Source organism: Natrix helvetica (genome assembly GCF_964273705.1).
Source record: "Natrix helvetica genome assembly, chromosome: 6".
Lineage (NCBI taxonomy): Eukaryota > Metazoa > Chordata > Lepidosauria > Squamata > Natricidae > Natrix > Natrix helvetica.
Window position 1 is genome coordinate 57,375,585 of NC_138553.1, and position 21,057 is coordinate 57,396,641.

At 39.0% G+C, this 21,057-nt stretch overlaps 1 protein-coding gene across 7 annotated transcripts in view; it reads right to left on the reverse strand.

Moving 5' to 3' along the window:
• Nucleotides 1–21,057, reverse strand: part of NRCAM (neuronal cell adhesion molecule) — a 323,938-nt gene that overhangs the window by 21,156 nt on the left and 281,725 nt on the right. For 3 of the 7 annotated variants that reach the window (XM_081957440.1, XM_081957441.1, XM_081957437.1), the window contains 2 exons: nt 11,488–11,619; nt 8,189–8,267 (listed from right to left, as the gene is read on the reverse strand). In XM_081957440.1, the coding sequence (XP_081813566.1) occupies nt 8,189–8,267; nt 11,488–11,619 (211 nt within the window). Of the gene's footprint in view, nt 1–8,188; nt 8,268–11,487; nt 11,620–16,372; nt 16,526–17,729; nt 17,856–21,057 lie in introns of all 7 variants that reach the window. The other 4 variants (XM_081957436.1, XM_081957435.1, XM_081957439.1 and 1 more) reach the window with 2 other exon arrangements.

The window sequence follows — 21,057 nt, forward strand, 5'->3', positions numbered from 1 at the left end:
CAGCGAACACATAGATGCCAACAAAGTAATAGCCAAAAGCCAACATGTGTTTGTCAAACACAGATCATGCCAGACTAATCTTATTGCATTCTTTGAAAAAATGACAAAATTAGTGGACCAGAGGAATGCTGTCGATATAATTTACTTGGACTTCAGTAAGGCATTTGATAAAGTAGGTTATAACTTACTGCTAGATAAAGTAGAAAATTGTGGGTTAGACAGCATCAACACCAGATGGATTCGTAACTGGCTGACCAACCACACTCAACATGTAATCCTCAATGGAACTGCATCTACATGGAGGGAAGTATGCAGTGGACTACTCCAAGGCTCTGTTTTAGGCCCAGTACTCTTCAACATCTTCATCAATGATTTGGACAAGGGGATAAATGGGGAAGTCATCAAATTTGCAGATGACAATAAGCTGGAAGGAATAACCAACACTCCAGAAGATAGGCTTAAGACACAGAAAGATCTTAATATTAGATCTTAACAAACTTGAACATTGGACGCTATCTAACAAAATGAAATTGAATGGTGAAAAAAGCAAGGTCTACATTTAGGCAAGAAAAACAAAATGCACAGGTACAGTATATGTGGTAACTTGCTCAATAGTAGTAACTGTGGGAGGGATCTTAAGAGTCCTAGTGGACAACCATTTAAATATGAGCCAGCAGTGTGCAGCAGCTGCCAAAAAAGCCAGTTTTAGGCTGCATAAACTGAAGGATAGAATCAAGATCACATGGAGTGTTAATATCAATTTATAATGCCTTGGTAAGGCCATACTTGGAATACTGCATCCAGTTTTGGTTGCCACGATATAAAAAAGATGTTGAGACTCTAGAAAGAGTGCAGAGAAGAGCACCAAAGATGATTAGGGGACTAGAGGCTAAAACATATGAAGAACGGTTGCAGGAATTGGGTCTGTCTAGTTTTGTAGGAAGTTATCACCCAGCCCTCTCCCAGAAAAAATGAAATATCCTAGGAAATATTGAAAAAGCAGAATATTATATTTTCCTGGATATGAAAAAGGGAGAAACACATTTTAAACACAAAGTAAATTCCTGCAGCTTCCAGCCCATCCCCACTTTGTCAATGGGCCATTAAGAAGACCAAGCTAGTCCACTTTATATAATAAAGAGTTCTCCTCTGCAACTCCAGAGTGATGGGATTAAGGCAGGATAATAAGCCTTTACTCAACTGACCACATGGCATCTGAACTCAATCAAACCTGGATTCAAAACTCAGCCTAGAGGGTTGCCCTTGCACGGGCCCATGGGAGTCTGGCAACCAATCAGAATACATTTCTTACACAGGAACAGGAAACAGATAGGTGGGGCAGAACAGATTATAAAAAGCCCTGCAAGGCTCTTCCTCCTCCCTTCTCTTCCCTTCTCTTCTTCTCCACCAACATTGAAGCATGTAATCACCTTTTCTGTTCAGGACTCAAGCCATGCGGTCCTGTCCACCATTAAAACCATCTTTCCAAGTAGCCTCCATGTCTCCAGTGTCTTCTTCCCCACTTGGAGCCGAACCCAGAAGGACATTTCTTACAACAGTTTAATGAAAAGAAGAACTAGGGGACACATGATAGCAGTGTTCTGATATCTCAGGGGTTGCCACAAAGAAGAGGGAGTCAAACTATTCTCCAAAGCACCTGAGGGTAGGACAAGAAGCAATGGGTGGAAACTAATCAAGGAGAGAAGCAACTTAGAACTAAGGAGGACTTTCCTGACAGTTAGAACAATTAATCAATGGAACAACTTGCCTCCAGAAGTTGTGAATGTTTCAACATTGGACGTTTCAAAGAAGATGTTGGATATCCATTTGCCTGAAATGGTGTAGGGTTTCCTGCCTAAGCAGGGGATTGGACTAGAAGACCTTCAAGGTCCCTTCCAACTCTGTTATTCTATTTTAAACACCCAGATCCAGAACAGCTGTTCATACAGGCAGACCCCAGTGATGTAGCAGTCGGAGCAGCCCTGTGCATACACATCTAAAAAAGTAACTGACACTGAACAGAGATGGGCTATCTGGGAGAAGGAGGCATTTGCAGTATGGTAGGCTGCAGATGGTTTCTAGCCCATAAAAGCACCTGTTTAATTAAAGATGAATCAGCTTGGGTGGGATGAAAATTATACATCCCAGGTGGTCAGAGAATTCCTCTCAGGCAAACATGCCACAACATGTTTGGTGACATGGTGAAGTGACATGGTCACTTCAGCTTTGTGAAAACCCTACACCTTATCACCATGATGGTGAACCTACGGCATGTGTGCCACAGGTGGCACACGGAGCCCTCTCTGTGGGCACGTGAGCCGTCACCCAGCTCAGCTCCACCATGCATGTGTGCGTGCCTCCCGCTGACCAGCTGATTTTCGGGTCTCTGCCACGCATGCAGAAGATGCACAGGCATGCATGGGAGTCAGGTGCTTGTACAGGGGGAGAATGGGTGTGCAGAGTTACAACTCCCATTTTTTGTGCCAGGAGCTTTCAGGGAGGGCCTCTGGAGCCCAGGGGAGGACATTTTTGCCCTCCTGGAGGCTCGAGGAAAGCCTCCGGAGCCTGGGGAGGGCAAACCCTGCCCCTGGTGCAGGAGGCTAAGTAGGCCATGCAGGGGGGCATGCACATGTGCACCGGGGGTCATGTGCACATGCACAGGGTGGCAAGCGCATTGAATTGTGGGTGTGAAGTGCAATAGCACATACTTGCATGATTTTGGCACGAGAGGAGAAAAGGGTTAGCCATCATTCCCTCATCAAAAGGCAATTCTGGTGGCCGTCTCTTAGGAAAGACATTTAAAGCTATGTTGCCAGTTGCCTTATCTGTGCATCAGCAAAGAGAAGACAAGGGGAAACTCCCCGGTCTTTTACAGACAGTAACCGAGCCTTCATTTTACTGTAGAGTTACCTGAAAGTGTGGGGAATACTGTTATCTTGGTTGTAACAGATCTTTTCTCCAAGCAGGCCGACTTTGTTCCCTGCCAAAAAATCCCCACTGCTAAGGCACTCACCAAACTGTTCCTGCAGCATATTTATCAATTACATGGGACCCCATCAAGGAAAATATCTGATTGTGGGGGAGTGTCTAATTCACTTCAAAGTTCTGGAAAGCCTTTTTGGACCTTCTTGGAACTGGTCAGGGCCTAAGTTCTAGTCATCATCCTCAGACCAACAAATCGAAAAGAGAGACTGAATTCAGTTTTGAACAATATTTAAGATGCTTTATTAGCTATCAACAAGATAACTGAACTGACCTCCTGCTTTTGCAGAAGTTGCCTATAATAACTCTGTGCACTCTAGGACTGTGTTCACCCCATTTTGAGCTGCCACTGGCCAGGACTTCATCTCAATGCCAGAATTGTCAGTAGAGGAACCAATCATAACCTCCCTTAAGGAGTAAATACAACAAGTACAAAACACCTGGCCAGTAGTGAGACTAGAGACTGAATGAGGCTAGAGCCGCTTTTAAAGCCTTTTAAAGAAAAGTAGACCACATCCTACTTCTTCGTAAGCTAGAAAAAAGTGGGATAGCTTCATCACCAGATGGATTTGCCTCTGACTAACAAACTATACTTAACGAGTAGTCCTTAATGGGTCTAAGTCTGCATAATGAGAAGTAAGCAGTGGGGTACCACAAAGTTCTATCTTAGGCCCAATACTCTTCAATATCTTCATAAACGACTTAGATGAGGGAATAGAAGGGGAACTTACCAAATTTGCAAATGATACTAAGTTGGCAGGAATAGCTAACACCCTAGAAGATAGACTCAAGATCAAGATGGATCTTGACAGACTTGAATACTGGACCCTAGCTAACAAAATGAAATTCAATGTAAAGAAAAATAAAGTCCTACACTTAGGTAAGAAAAACCAAAAGTACATATATAAACTGCATGAAACCAGGCTTAATAGCAGTGACTGTGAGAGGGATCTTGGAGTCTTAGTGGACAACCACTAAATATGAGCCAACAGTGTGCAGTGGCTGCCAAAAAAGCCAATGCAATCCTAAATTGCATTAACAGAGGGATACACTCAAGATTAGGTGAGGTACTAATACCACTCTATAAAGACCAAGTAAGACCACACCTAGAGTACTACATCCAGTTTTGGTCACCATACTATAAAAAAAGATGTTGAGACTCTAGAAAAAGTGCAGAGGAGAGCAACCAGGATGATTAGGGGACTGGAGACTAAAACATATGAAGAACGGTTACAGGAACTGGGCATGGCTAGTCTAATGAAGAGAAAGACCAGGGGAGACATGATAGCAGTCTTCCAATATTTGAGGGACTGCCACAGAGAGGAGGGGTCAAACTATTTTCCAAAGCACCCTGAAGGCCAGACAAGGAATAATGGATGGAAACTGACCAAGGAGAGATTCAACACAGAAATAAGGAGGAACTTTCTGACAGTGAGAACAATCAACCAGTGGAACAGCTTGCCTTCGGAGGTTGTGGGGCTTCATCACTTGAGACTTTCAAGAAGAGATTGGACTACCATTTGTCAGAAATGGTGTAGGGTCTCCTGCTTGAGCGAGGGGTTGAGTTTGAGTTTGAGTTTTATTAAATTTATATACCACCCCCTCTCCCCGCAGGGACTCGGGGCGGTGTACAGACAGTACAAATAAAACAACAAAGCAAGAACAACAATACATTAGACACCCGACATAAACATACGGTCTGTGACATACCCAAACTCATTTCAAGTTAAAAACAGTCTAAAACCAAATTAAAACCCCAAAATTTACAATATTAAAAAGCCATCCAGGAAGGGCAGTAATAGATTGTACTTAAGATTCCAATTAGGCTAGGCCTGCTAGCCGGAACAGGTGGGTCTTGAGTTTCTTACGGAAGGAGCGGAGATCAACAGTAGTTCTAATGTCAGGGGGGAGTTCGTCCAGAGGGTTGGGCCCATCACAGAGAAGGCCCTACTCCTGGGCACCGCCCGCCCACATTGTCTAGCGGAGGGTACCCGGAGGAGACCCTCCCTGTGTGAGCGGATTGGTCGTAGGGATGTATGGGGTAGAATGCGATCTCGCAAATAACTTGAACTAGATGACCTATAAGGTCCCTTCCAAATCTGTTAATCTGTTAAATCTTAAGATGACAAAAGAAGGACAGAACCAAACCCATTTAAAATAGGTGATAAGGTTTATCAGTTCACAAAATTCCTACAATCCTTACAACCCTCAAAGAATTTGGGACCAAAATTCATAGGACCTTTCCCAATCACTAGAATCATCAACCTAGTAACGGTAGAATTACTACTCCACAAGACTCTTAGACAGGACTACTCAGTTTTTTACTGCAGCCTATTGAAACCCAAAATTACATGCCCTTTAAGGCCCCAAGAAAACGCTCCTCCAACCCGTATTATGGTTAAATCGGAACAATACTTTGAAATCAAAGATCCTTGACTCCCACAGCCATTGGGTTCAACTCAATATCTAGTCTCCTAGAGACATTTACTTCCCTCACAAAATGAGTGGGTAGCTAAGAAACAGGTTAGGGCCCCTGCATTGCTGAACAAACCGAACTAACTCTCTATGATGTTCATTTTTCTATTCTCTCTTACAGGTAATCCCCTCATTTTTTTGACGGGGGGGGGGGAGCATGTCAGATCCCTATCATAATACTGCCATTCAAGTGGGGAGGGGACCTCGGATTCTTTTATTCACTTATTGCTCTTATCCTGTTTTCCTATGTATCCTGTAATTCCCTAGTTTATAACTTTTACGCTGTCACCTATTCTGCCCTGTACTTTGATTTACCTTGGGGGATGTACAAGGGGGAGGGCCATCTGTTTTCTCTCAGTTTGGAAGCCTCCCAGAAGAAGTATATGGGAACGACCCCTTATCTCTTTCTCAGGATCATTTCCACAACATCTTCGCACCTGTGGATTGGCTCATTCAACATCAAACTGAGAGGAGGGGTTTCTAACCACTTTATCCTAATGGAATTGCCTGGGGGGGGAACACGAACTCAGACCCTGCTTTGCATTGTCTTGCATTCATTTCCTTTCAATTAAAAATTCCTTTTGAAATGCAAAACAGGAGGGAGAGGCAGGACCTTACACAACCTATTTCTCCTCTGACCATTTAAAAAAGAGAAGGAATTACAATTTTAATAATCTAAGGATGTCTGTCTTCCCCATTAGATCATTTAGACATTGCTTTGGCAAAAACAGGGTTTGCTTCAATAAATATAGCATTTTTATTGCATGGGCAATGATCTTAAGTAATGGGAAAAAAAGTTCAAAATACTGGAACTCTTGGGGAAATTTGTAAGAAAATAAAAAGGGTATTTTTCTTTTTAGTCAGTTAATTTTCCAATTTAATCTACAGTTCTGGGGTTTCCTAGTGATAGGTCACCAAATACTAAAGATGGCTGACACTGCTTTAAGGAATCAGCCAAGGTCAGTCAGATGCTTGGCGTTTACATAGTTTGTAAATATACAATGTATATTATAAAATAATTATTGATTTAAAGCTGAAAAATATACACTGAATTATAAATAAAAGATAAACATTTTAATTGCACTGCAGAAAAATGCAATACTAAAATAATAAAACTACTTAATGTTTCTGGTTTAACTAAACTTGCCATTTTGAAGAGATGAAGTGTTCTGCAAATTAAATTGTATACTATTATGGTAATACTATAAGACGTTTCCCTCAGTGAATTTATGGAGAAGGCATGTATTTATTTATTTTTTGTTTTTGATATATTAGATTTGAAGACAGACAACAAATTAGACTGATGATTTTCATATATGTTGAGTTACATGCATGACATGTTAACTTATATTACTTTCAAAGAAAATACTTGCTTATTCCAAGGCAAACAGCAAAGTCTACTTTTTTACTACAAAGTATAAATTTAGTTCAGGACATTTAGATAACTTTTATATTTCATTCTTTATAAATAGAAGTCATGCATGTATCAATTTCTGCTCAAACGTTTCAGGATGAACAGAATATATTTCTGCATAAACACATGATGCAAAGCTCTACTACACATGCAGATGCAAATGCAAAGTTCTACTACATACTTCTATTCATTTGGATAAATTTGTATATTAATAGTCAGCAATACGATTATTATTATTTATTGACTGATTAGCCTATAGACCCATGATGGTGAACCTATGGCACACGTGCACAGGTGGCACACGGAACCATTTGTCAGGGCACGCGAGGCGTTGCCCTGTCATTTGGCCAGCACACATGCACGTGTTGGCCAGCTGACTTCGGACTTCTTTTGAGGCCGTTTTTTGCCCTCTGAAGGCTTCAAGGGCAGACAGGAGGCTTCCATGAGTGTTTTGGAGGGCAAAAACTGGATGTACGTCTGATTTTTGCCCTCCAGAGCTTCAGGGAAGCCTCCTGAAGGCTCCGGAGGTCAAAAATAGGCCCTATGGACAAACCGGAAGTCACCATTCACAAACTTCTGGGTTCTCTGTAGGTCCATGTTTTGCCCTCCGGAGGCTTTAGGGAAGCTTCTGAGGCCTCCAGAGGGCTTCTGGGGGGCGGGGGGAGGCTGTTTTCGCCCTCCCCAGGCTCCTAGAAAGCCTCTGGAGCCCGGGGAGGGCAAAAAAACAGTGCCAAAGGCAGGGGAGCCTGGTCACGTGCACATGTGTTTGGGGATGGGTGGGTCACGCGCATAGCATGATGGGTGTGGCATGCCCACGCACGATCCCCCTGTGCTCCCCCTGCTTTTGGCATGGGAGCAAAAAAAGTTTCGCCATCACTGCTATAGGCCATATCAACGTACAAGGTTCCAACACATATTACCAATAAAATCCTATACAAAGAATTTAAAATAAGAGTAGGATAAAATACAATCGTTATAGAATAAAATACAATAATTAATGTATATTAATAGTAATACTCAAGTGTATTCCTATGATATATGCTTTGTCATAATACCACAGTCATGCAATCTGAAATATTTGCTAGTATTAAATGAATTATTAAATGTCTGATAATTTAACATATTGATTTATATATACTGTATCTGGATTGAAAAGTCATTTAGTAAAACAGCATCTAAAATGTTCATGTGGCATCATATCTGAAGATGGCGGATGAAAGTTATTACTACACTCTAAGTTAAATGATTTGAATAGTAAGTCTGAAGAGTATTATCTTCAAATCCAAGATAATATGATTAATAAGAAAAAAGTAATACCTATATTCACCAAGAGTTCCATCATCTTCTTTCATAGGTTGTATTTCTGGATCACCATGTGCATCTTCTTTTTCTTTCACTAAAATATGCAAAATTGGACCTTTAAAGATGCCATTCACAGAATTTACACATCTTTTAGAACAACCCTCTGCAATCTATGAAACAATGTAACCTTGGCCTCATTTAATACACATGACTAAATTACAAATTGGCAAAGAAGATTGAAAGATTGAAGATATACATATATGACTGCCTGTTTCAGTTCTAGAAGGTTTTAATACCAGGAAACATATTCCACAAAAAGACCAAAACTAGTCTTAGAAAAAAATAAAGCTATAATAGAATCTGCCACTCCAGTATTGTTTGCCCTTTCCTTTTCTATATAATCAGGGAGACACGAGGAAAGCCTGACTAAGTCTCTCTGTAATATTTTCCCTTCACCTTTGGCTCAAAGCACACTTCTGCACCTGCTGTTGTTAACGCTTTCTGAACTGCTTCTTCAAGATTATCTTCATAGCTCGAGACGACTTCCGGTAGCCGAAGGTGACGGACGCGTGCGTCCGCCTTTTCACTGCTCCGGTGGGCTCCCCTGAAGTCTAGGGTGAGCACAGGGTGCCTTAGAGGGGTACCCTGCCATAGGGGCGGCTCGCTGGGATCCCCTGGAATGGCGGCGGCCACGGGGGGGGGGGTCCTCCAGCCTTGCCCCAGGAGCCGGAGAGTGTAGGGAGCGCGCGGAATGCCACCGCGCACTTCACCAAACGCAGCCTGGTAGGAAACAATTAATTCAAACGAAACAGCTGAAGCGCGGTGAGGTGAGGGGTCTCCCCAGGTCTTTTACTATCTTTACTCTTTTGACTGTTCTGCAGTTTTCTTTTTGGGACTTTGTTTCAACTTCTGGAGGAGTTCAGATTGGAGGGGGGGGGGAATTCCACCCCCCTTGGAACAGCAGCACTTGGAAAATCTCTCCCTTTTATGGGGGAGAGAGAAAGTTTAAAATCTACTTTCACACTTTAACTGTGCTCTCCCACAGACACCATTTCTTTGTACAGAACAATAACTATCTCTGAGCCTACAAGAGATGAGGTTTTAGGAGCTCAAAGGGGAGGACCATTAAAATATAAAGATAAAGAAATAACCATTCTTAAACAGATCCCAAAGAAAGTAAGAGATAACAGAAGGAAATATTCCTTCTTAGCAAAAAACTTATACAATAATGGGGTTTGGTTTAGGTGGCTGTTTCCAGAAGGCATGTTGATTTTCTGGGAGGGCAGTAGAATTAGAATCAACACAGTAGTGGAAGCAGAGGCTTTCACTAAAAAACACAGTGATCTCTTAGGTGAAATGGGAGATGCTACACAAGAAACAAAGGAGGGAGGGGATGAGGCTCAGCCAGTGGGCGGGGGGGAGGACGCAACAATTAGAAGACTCAGATCACAAAAGTGATTTGAAACATTATTGCAATTGTTGTTACAATGTACCTTTATGGAAGTGATACAAAACAAATGATTGAAACATTACTGATGATTTTGTGTTAAACTCAAAACTGCTAATACTTATGTAAATGTTGATATTTTTCTATTTTCGTTTGTAAAAGTTGTAAGACCTGGGGGGGCTTCTCCCCCCCGCATGATGTAGCTGTCAAAATGTTTTATAACCCTATAACCCTTTTTCCTTGTAAAACTTTTAAAACCAATAAAAAATTTGAACAATAAAAAAAAGATTATCTTCATAGCTCCATGCATACAGCAGATAACAATTGTATTGCTAGCACATTAAATTAGGCATTTGTAACTTTCACAATTTTTACAGTACTACTGGAAATTGGAGCAATAGTTGGCTATAGTTGGATTGTTCAGAGTGGGTGCTTCAGATTTTCTTTTTTTTAATCCCATTGTGTGTTGATCCTTCTCTTGGTAGCGTTCTAAAATGTTATAGCTAGTCAGATGAACAACAGAATAGTTGTAACTTTGAAACCATATTGGAAAAAATGGATATTAATCTAAGCCAAAACCAATGAACTATATACAGGTAGTTCTCTAGTTATGATACCAATTGGAACCTAGAACTTTGTTGCTAAATAAATAAATAAATAACAAGGTTGTAAAGCATTATGTCACATGACTATATGGCTTAGTAATGAAATTACAGCAGTCCAGGTTATCATTGTTATGAGGATTATGTGGGTCATTAAGTGACTTCCTACTGGCTTCACCATTGCTTTGCTCAGAATCACAATCACTTGACTGTGATGGTCAGAACTCCAAGAAACTGTCCTAAATCCCCATTTTTAACTGCCATTATAACTTTGAGCAGTTGTTGAATGAATGGTTGTATGAATGTATGAGGACTACCAAAAGTAAATACCATATTTTTCAGAGTATAAGACTCATCGGAGTATAAGACGCACCAAGGTTTTGAAGAAGCATTTTTTTTAAAAAAGTAGGTAGGTAGATAGAGGGATAGAGAAAGAGAAATACAGTAGGTAGGTAGGGAGAGAGGGAGAGTAGGTAGGTAGGTAGATAGATAGAGGGATAGAGAGAGAGAGAGAGAGAAATACAGTAAGTAGGTAGGTAGGGAGAGAGAGAGAGTAGGTAGGTAGGTAGATAGATGTTTCCAGGTGTATTTATCCATGTGCTGGAGAAGGAAATCGCTGACAACCTGCACCACCTAAGACTTGTTTCTGCTGGCATAGGACTTGATCTATGTAATTCTCATCAATCACTCTAACTAAAGAGCTTTCCGAAAGGAAAAAAAAGTTTTTGCAATCTGCAAACCTCCCAAAAACGGCCTGTTTTTTGCGAAAACGGGCCCATTTTTTTCAAATAAAAGGCATGAATAGCCTTGGGGGGGCTTGCAGAGTGTTCCTGGGGGTGGGGGTGGGGCCAAAAATGAGCAAACAATGCCCCGTTTTTTGTGAAATGGGCACGTTTTTTGTCAAAACAATTGCATGCATAGCCTTATGGGGGCTGGGGGGCAAAAAATGGCCCATTTTTTGTTCATTTCTGCCCTCCCCAGCCCCCAGGAGCTCTCTGAAAGCCTCCATAAGGGTATGCATGGCCATTTTGGTGAAGAGGGCGGGGCTTTGGGAGGCAAAAATATACTGTATTCGATGTATGATGCACCCAGATTTTCAGCCTCTTTTTTGAGGAAAAAAGGTGCGTCTTATACTCCGAAAAATATGGTACTTAAAGATTTACTTCTTATATTTTGAATCTTAGCAGCAGTGATAGAAATATTATATTTAAATAAAAACAAACATTTTCTTTTTCAAAGATTAAATCAGTAGATCCAAAACTTACCTGGGTATTTTCCACCTTTATTTCTCCTTATGAAACAAATAACGAGCAAAATCAAGATGAGAAGAGCAACTGCACACATAAGACCAATGAACCATCCTTGAGTGGCAATGTCAACCTGCCGACTTGCCTTTGCTAATAATGAAAAAGAGGCATTTATTTGTACCAGTTTTGCATTCTTATGAATTAATTTACACACAATTAGAAATAATATATTTTGGTCTTTTAAAAACATTGGGCAATTTTTAGTATTGTTGAACTTTAGATACTTGCATTTTAAAATACTAAATGTGTAAACATGAGTATTCTCTCCCCTTATACTTACCCTACTCTTCTAATAAAAACATTTGTGGCAGTGGTTTGGGAAGTGTCCTTTGATGCACAGTTGAATAAACAAATAATTACCCTGGAAACATTTCTCACACATTTTTAAAGGAGCTCTCTCTGTGCACTAAATAAGGAAATTTATGTAGTAAGTTTCCTATCTTTTCTCCTCAGAAGTCTATGGTTTAGGGGCAATTTAATTCATTTAGAAGAACCAGTTACACTGAATTTATGTTCATGTAAAAGAATGCAGTAGAATTTCTAATATAATTATAATATATATGAATTGTTCAAATTTATGGATTTGCAAAAGGATAGCATTTCTTTATAGAATATAAAAAGAACAAAATGGTTTTGTGAGAATTGGTTTTTTGTCTTTTAAGAAGCTAACTTTAAATAGGATAATTTGAACAAATAATGTTTAATAGGTTACAGCAATTTAGCTTTTCCAAACATGCAGTTATTTGGTATTAAAAATACAGTGTCAAATATTAAATGAAGACATGTACATTTTACATTAAAATTCAGTATGTCAACTATGCAAAACAGTACATGCTTAACACATACCAATATATAAGCTACAATAACAACTTACTTACACAGTTTCCAGTATTTTATTTCTGTATATTCGGGTAAAAACATATAGAGTTCTATAAGCCACTACAGTGCATTTAAATTGCAAATTATGTATAATTGCACTACATATATAGTTTGCTTCAAGTGTATTTTTCTCTCTGAAAAATACAAAAGCTGCTAATACAGGCAAGTCATATGAATTTATTCTACTGTACTTATTTAAAATCAAATCATTACTAAAGTAAATGTTAAACAGAAATATTTTCGTAAGCCATAGAATGGATCTTGAGCAACTAAACAATTTTTATATCTTTTTCCTGTTTACTTCCAGTTAGAAATAACTGGAGAGTTAAGGAAATAGCTGTTGGTTTAGATCCAGAATCAGAGTTGAATGTTGAATGAAAAAACTCTACCACCCAAGAGAAATAGAACTGATTCCTGATTCTTTCATATTACCCTAACCCTAACATAACCTCCTCTGATACAGTTTATCTTCCTTTGGTATAATAGTATGGATTGACTAAAGAAGGAATGTCCTATAAAATATTCCTGCACTTCCACTTTCCAATAATAAAACTTAGGAAAAAAATCAGTTTTTAGAGAAATGATGTGTCTTTAAGTAAGTCAGGAAGATTCTTGAACTTCTATTTTATTGTTGAGCTTTCTTGAGTCTTGAAATATATCTATAAATTTCAAAACTTAAAAAATGCCTTCCAAACTCCAGAGTGGATTGAGCTAGATATCAGTCAGTTCCATTCAACAACAACAAAAAAAAAACTTGGTATCCAAATTATTTAATTTAAAGGAGATTGGATTTTATGGAATTTGATGCACAGAGAAATGACAGAATCTAAGACTTTTGTATAGCTGAGATACTATTGTAGCCTTCCAAGGCATAGATTTTTGATGGGTTTAGAGAGAAATAAGTTTTTTTTTTAAATGTGCAAAGCCTATTCAAATGTTAAGAATACGGCCATATTAATTCCAATTTTGGCTTATTTATCCATGTCACCCAGCCACTCTTTCAAATATCCTCCCTATTTTTCATCCTGTAAGCTGGACATCTGTAACAGTTTTGACAGGGCACAAAGAGACTGGGGAGTTACTATCATGCAGAAAAAGGCACCCAACCATATTAAATAGTATTTCAAGCATAAAAATGCTGTGAGATAAGGGGGGTTCAGATCCTTTTACCTACAATGACATGTTTCAGCTGATAAAGTTATCTATAAGCTTTGGATCGAATCCATTATTTGAAATAATATTTAGATGTTGAATGCAAGGGCTTTTCTCATGCCAGTTCTTTTATTGCAAACAGAAGAAACATTAATTGCAGAACAATATTCTGTACTTCTCTTCACATATCAAATAACCAACATACACTGCTATTTGCACATGAAGCTACTGATCTAAAATATTGTTTCAGTTAGGGGTGTTGGACCATTCCTCATAAATTACTTTATTTTACAAAATTAAGTTTAGAGATATAATTTCATTTATAAAAACCAGTGTCCATGCAGTATGATGCTGTGAAACAGTGAGTGAATGAAAATATTTCAACACCATGTACACTTCTGTTAATCACATGTTTTTCAGCACAGGTGGGCAACTCGCAAGCTTGCTGGCAATTGTCCTAACCTGCAATTTAGGGACAGAGCAAGAGCTAGATAGAAAGAAGATAGGGTCAGGCAGCAAAAAGAATAAATTTGAATAGGTAGATAATCTTACATCCTTTTACCACTGGTTCCATCCATAGCTTGTGACTATTAACATAAAGTCCTGCAGATTACTCCATAGGTCATATGATAGAAAAAAATTGCTCCCTAATGCTTTATGAAAATATGTGAAATTGAACAAATGGCACTGAAATATTTCTCAAACATCCTATGAGACTCTCTAAATATTATGTTCCAAAATACAGTATGTAAAAAACTGACTTACAAATTGACACGTAAAGATTTTGAATAAAATATTCAATAGTATATACAGGTGAAACTCGAAAAATTAGAATATGGTGCAAAAGTTCATTTATTTCAGTAATGCAACTTAAAAGGTGAAACTATTATATGAGATAGACTCATTACATGCAAAGCAAGGTAGTTCAAGCCGTGATTTGTCATAATTGTGATGATTATGGCTTACAGCTCATGAAAACCCCAAATCCACAATCTCAGAAAATTAGAATATTACATGGAATCAATAAAACAAGGATTGTACATAGAACAATATCGGACCTCTGAAAAGTATAAGCATGCATATGTACTCAGTACTTGGTTTGGACCCCTTTTGCAGCAATTACTGCCTCAATGCAGTGTGGCATGGAAGCTATCAGCCTGTGGCACTGCTGAGGTGTTATGGAAGACCAGGATGCTTCAGTAGTGGCCTTCAGCTCTTCTGCATTGTTCGGTCTCATGTCTCTCATCTTTCTCTTGGCAATGTCCCATAGATTCTCTATGGGGTTCAGGTCAGGCGAGTTTGCTGGCCAATCAAGCACAGTAATCCCACAGTCCTTGAATCAGATTTTGGTGCTTTTGGCAGTGTGACAGGTGCCAAGTCCTGCTGGAAAATGAAGTCAGCTTCCCCATAAAGCTCGTCTGCAGAAGGAAGCATGAAGTGCTCCAAAATCTCCTAGTGGATGGCTGCGTTGACCCTGGACTTAATGAAGCACAGTGGACCAACACCAGCAGATGATATGGCTCCCCAAATCAACACAGACTGTGGAAACTTTACAATGGACTTCAAGCATCTTGCAGTGTGTGCCTCTCCATTCTTCCTCCATACTCTGGGTCCTTGGTTTCCAAATGAGATGCAAATGTTGCTCTCATCAGAAAAGAGGACTTTGGACCACTGAGCAACAGACCAGGTTTGTTTTTCTTTAGCCCAGGTAAGACGATTCTGATGTTGTTTGTTGTTTAGGAGCGGCTTGACAAGAGAAATACGACATTTAAAGCCCATGTCCAGGATCCGTCTGTGTGTGGTGGCTCTTGATGCACTGACTCCAGCCTCAGTCCACTCCTTGTGAAAGTCCCCAACACTTTTGAATGGCCTTTTCCTGACAATCCTCTCCAGGCTGCGGTCATCCCTGCTGCTTGTGCACCTTTTTCTTCCACACTTTTCCTTTCCACATCTTAGTGTGCTTTGATGCAGCACTTTGGGAACATCCGACTTCTTTTGCAATTACCTTTTGAGGCTTTCCCTCCTTATGGAGGGTGTCAATGATGGTTTTCTGCACAACTGTCAGGTCAGCAGTCTTTCCCATGATTGTGATTCTTACTGAACCAGACTGAGAGACCATTTAAAGGCTCAGGAACCCTTTGCAGGTGTTATGGCTTAATTAGCTGATTAGAGTGGGACACTTTGAGCCTAGAATATTGCACCTTTTCACAATATTCTAATTTTCTGAGATTGTGGATTTGGGGTTTTCATGAGCTGTAAGCCATAATCATCACAATTATGACAAATCACGGCTTGAACTATCTTGCTTTGCATGTAATGAGTCTATCTCATATATTAGTTTCACCTTTTAAGTTACATTACTGAAATAAATGAACTTTTGCATGATATTCTATTTTTTCAAGTTTCACCTGTACACTATTTATATTCAATGAACCTTACATTTTGTAGAGATTTTGGATACCCTACCATTAGAAAAAACTGCAAGTAATGTTTAATTTATTTAGATTTGACTATTTTCAAACATTGTTGTATTTCATCATGAATAAAAAGCATACTATATAGAAAAAATAATATGTGGATTAGAAAGCATCTTTGAAAAGGAGACATGAGAACTATGTCTTTTCTCTAAATGAATGGCATGGATACCCATTGTATGAACAAAAATGAGTTGATGTAATTCTGAGTTACACCTTTTAAGGAGGCGAAAAAAAGATATTAAAATATGTGAAGAGAATATGACAATATTTTGAAATGCCAGCACTTAACACATCACAATTCTGAATGGAAGGCAGAATTGCATGGTGTGCCTCACCTGAACCTGTCTCAAATACAGCCTCTGAGCTCCTAAAACCAGAAAGACCCTCAGCACCAACCCGGACTTTATATGATGTTCCTGGTGTTAATCCTTTTAAGAGAAAGAAGCTCCGAGAACCATTAACATTTTCTTTTTTCAATTCTTCTTTGCCTATAAAATTTTTAGGAACACAGCATTTGTATTCATTCATTCGTGATGAGGTATCTTGTCATTTTCAGATACTGATTTTTTAAATATTTTTTCTTAAGACAGCATTGAGAGAACTATATTCTAAATATTATTTTATTCTTCATGCTATTCTGCTCAAAATTGCCATGAAGAAGATAATTGGATGGGATAATAATTTTAAAGCATCTTTTGTCTGTTATAATAAACAACATTTTCCATTTATTTTGTTACACTTTACATCAATTATGCCTACCAAGAAGTGAAAGGAAAGGAATCATAATTAAAAGGACAGATTCTCAATGAACCTTTATAAACTATAAGTTTGACCAGGCTCTTCATTTTCTTTATTAACGACAAAAACAAGCTTCTATTCAGATTGTCTCATTACATCTTATTTGGAACTGCTAAAAAGCTGATGCTTTATGCAAAGTTGATCCACTAGGCACCATTTTCTCACATGGGAACTGGCAGATAAGATAAGCAATTACATAAAACGTCCTCAAAATATCACAACTGAAGGAAGACCAAACTACAGATAATGAAAATCATCCATTTCAGCATCCCATAGTTAAATGTAGTTTAAAATATACATTGCTTTACATTTGTGTGATCTAAAAAAATAAAATTAAGTTATTTCAAGAACACAGTAATAGCAAAATTAATATGAAGAGATTTGTAAGACTAAATGTACTCCACAGTGAGCAGTTTTGTATATTGCTATGCTATGCAAACCATGCTAGGAAAACTCTATTCATATGTTCCATATATATTTATTTGAATTGAAAAATACTAGTTTAAAAGGAACAAGCATTCCTTTCACAATCCAAAACCTATGTATGTCTTTCATAGGACTAATAATCTGCTAATTTACTTCCTGAGAGAAAGAAAGAACTAATTCAATCTGTTTTGTTGTTTCTTTACCATCAAAGTGACATGTAGGGACAGGCATGCTATGACAAACAAGTATGTTAAAAGTTTTAGTAAGTGCTTTTGACAGAAATCCTAAGATAATGCAAGAAGCCAATGTTCTATGTATGTAGTTAAACACAAGTTACTTCCCCAAAATCTGACCCTTAAATCTGTGTCCTAAAAAAGCAGAAATAACTTTAGAAAAGCAAATCGATACTGGGTCTTTTTTTCTATTTTTACAATACATTTAAAAGAATTCAATGAAATGTCTTCTTACTGCCTGCCACACCATATTCAACATAAATGTTCTCATGAACTGGACCCTCATATTCCCAACTGATATTGGCATAACTTTCAGCAGCTGCTGCCGTAACATTTTTGATCCTTGGATACACTGGTTGCACTGAATATACAAGAAAAAAAGAGCACATTATTAAAGGCTGCATGTATTCAATACTGTCTAACTTCATTTATTTGAGTATCACAAAATAGAATGGGAAAAACAATTTATTGTGAATTCTTATGTTTAGAAATTCTGCTTAAACATAATTAATACTTTCTATCTCATTTTAGTTACCAAACATGGTTCTCCTGCAAACAGCATCAAGACAAACTTTCTTTCAGCTCTAAAATGAGCTTATAGATGGAATAAGCCTCTAACATAATCTGAAATTATGTGTATTTATGTTTGTGTTTCTGCATGCACATGTGCATATGATTTTATGAACATGTATGTGTACATACAGGCTGACTCTGAAATTGCATTTGTATTTACTGGTTGACAATGGAATATTCAATATCCAAAATTTACTTTTTTCCAGTGGACTAGGATGGACTAGCCTGTAACAAAAGTATACAAACTTATACATAATCAAATAATTTGACTCCCTAACATCATTGTGAAATTGATTGTTGTGCAAGGTTTGCAGCCAACTATATTGTGAAGTTTGTGAATGATACAACAGTAGTGGGCCTTATACAGGATGACAACAAGGGTGCTTACTGCAAGGAGGTAGAAGGTTTGGTGAACTGGTATAAAAAACAGCCTCGTTTTAAATGTAGGAAAAACTAAAAATATCATTGTCGATTTCAGAAAAGACAGGTACAGCCACATACCTCTGTATATTAATTCAACTTTGGAGATGGTTAGCAGCATCAGGTTTCTGGGTGTGCAGCTAAAAAGTAGGCTAGCCTGGTCACTGAACAGTGAGACACTGATGAAGTGGGCACAGCAGTGTCTGCATTTTCTGCATCGCATGAGAAAGGTGCATCTTCCTTCCTCTATCCTTACCACTTTAATAGAGAGACAATTGAAAGCATCCTGTCATATTGCACTACTATCTGATTTGGAAGCATTACTGTTTCAGACAGGAAGGTAGTAAGGAGAGTGGTGAGGATGGCAGAAAATATTATTGGTAATTTACTTCCTTCTATCCAGGACATAGCATATAAGCAGCAATGCTTGAGCAGGATCTGCAGTATTGTCTGGGATGCTACACATCCTCTTCATGACCTGTTTTCCTTGTTACCATCTGGGAGGAGGCTTTGTGCATCCGAAGTAGAACATCTAGATTCAGTCACAGTTCTTTTCCATATAGTATCAACCTTGTGAACTCTCAAGTTCCTTCTTTCCACTATGGGTGAATATATATATTTCCTCTGGTTGCTTGCTGCGCAAACAACACAAGGTGAGGAAGCGAGGCCGGAGGGGGGGGGGAGGGAAGGACAAACATGCCCCATGCAACCACACGTCCTTACCTAATGGCCACTCCTGCAACCCTAGCCACTGCGCCCCTTCTGTCATGCTAATGGATGCCACAAAAAGAGTGGCAGGCGCCTTGCTGCTGCAGCAGCAGAACATAACAGCAGCCATGATGTGACCACGCTCGCTGCCTCCTGCACCTCAAAAATAATAAGATCTCCCAAAAAATAAGGCCAAGTGCTTATTTTGGGGGTCAAAAGAAAATAAGACCCTGTCTTATTTTTGGGGAAAGACGTATGTATGTATACGTACATACACATATATATATAGTATGCATATATACGTAGATATTTATGTAGATACATATGTATGGGTGTAGGTATATATATGTAAGCATATTATGTATATAGCATGTGTATATATCTACATACCATATTTTTCGGAGTATAGGATGCACCAGAGTATAAGACGCATCAAGGTTTTGAAGAGGCAAATTAAAAAAAAAAAATTGCACTCTGCAAACCTCCCAAAAATGGCCTGTGAATAGCCTTCTTAAGGGCATGACCAGCCTGTTTTTTGCTCATTTCTGCCCTCCCCAGCCCCCAGGAGCTCTCTGAAAGCCTCCTACAAGCTATGCACGGCCATTTTGGTGAAGGGGACGGGGTTTCAGGAGGCAAAAAAAATGCTGCATTCAGTGTATAAAATGCACCCAGATTTTCAGCCTCTTTTTTTAGGGAAAAGGTGCGTCTTATACTCTGAAAAAGGCGGTGTATATGTGTATGTATGTATGTGTATATGTATGTATGTGTGTGTGTATGTATGTACACACACAAAACACACACACACACACACACACACACATATACACCATCTTTTTCAGAGTATAAGACGCACCTTTTCCCTAAAAATTTTCATAGATTTTCACAGGTGTAGGTATGCTGGTCTTGTTATATTCAGGTCTTTTCCCATGTAAGATTGAGATTGTCTTGGCAACGTTTTTGGCGAGGTCTCACTCGCCATCTTCAGGCTAGTGTTTTTGGCTTCGTGTTTGTGTGAGTAAAGCGTGCTCGGAGCTGCTGTCTTTCTATAAATCTTGGTAGGGTGTGTGGAGTGCTGGCTTTGTTTCAGTAAGTGGATTGATTGACTGTGTAGTTGTATCATGATTGGTAGATTGGTGCTGATTGGTGCTGGCTGTGTGTCCGTTGTTGTTTTGTGTTGTAACAGCCTGGGTGGTGGGTGGGGCTCATTTGTTGACTAGGGCTGGTTTCCAGATGTCTGGTAGGCAGGAGGTATTTATTCATGTTGTGGGGGTGTTTCTCTATTTCGATAGCTTCCATAATTATTCTTTTGTTGAAGTGTTCAGTTTTGGAGGTTAATTTGGTTCCTTCAAAATCAATTTCGTGACCTGTAGCTTTAAGGTGCTGGAAAAGGGAGAGAGTTTTTTTCTTTTTTTCTTATTGCGTTCTTGTGTTCTGTGATGCATGCATTTATTCTCCTATTAGTTTGTCCTATGTATGTTGCAGGGCAGATTTTGCATGGTATTTTGTAGACTCCTTGGTTTTCTAGCTAGATTTTGTTTTTGGGGTTTCTTAAGATGTTGGCTATTTTTTGGTCAGTGTGGAAGGCTGTCTTGATATTGTGTTTGTGGAGAATTTTGCTGATTATATCTGTGGTTCCTTTGATGTAAGGGAAGAGGGCGATGCCATTGTCCTGTTCTGTGTCTCGGTTCTTGGGGGGAGTCTCCCTTTGGATTAGGTTGGTAAGTGTTTTTCTTTGGAATCCGTTGGAGATTAATAAATTTGTGAGAGTATGTAATTCAGTTTTCAGGTGGCTTTGTTGGCTAGGCGTTTGCTTCTGGAGATGAGGGTCTTGATCTGTGCAGGGTGGTGATGAGATTGTGCTT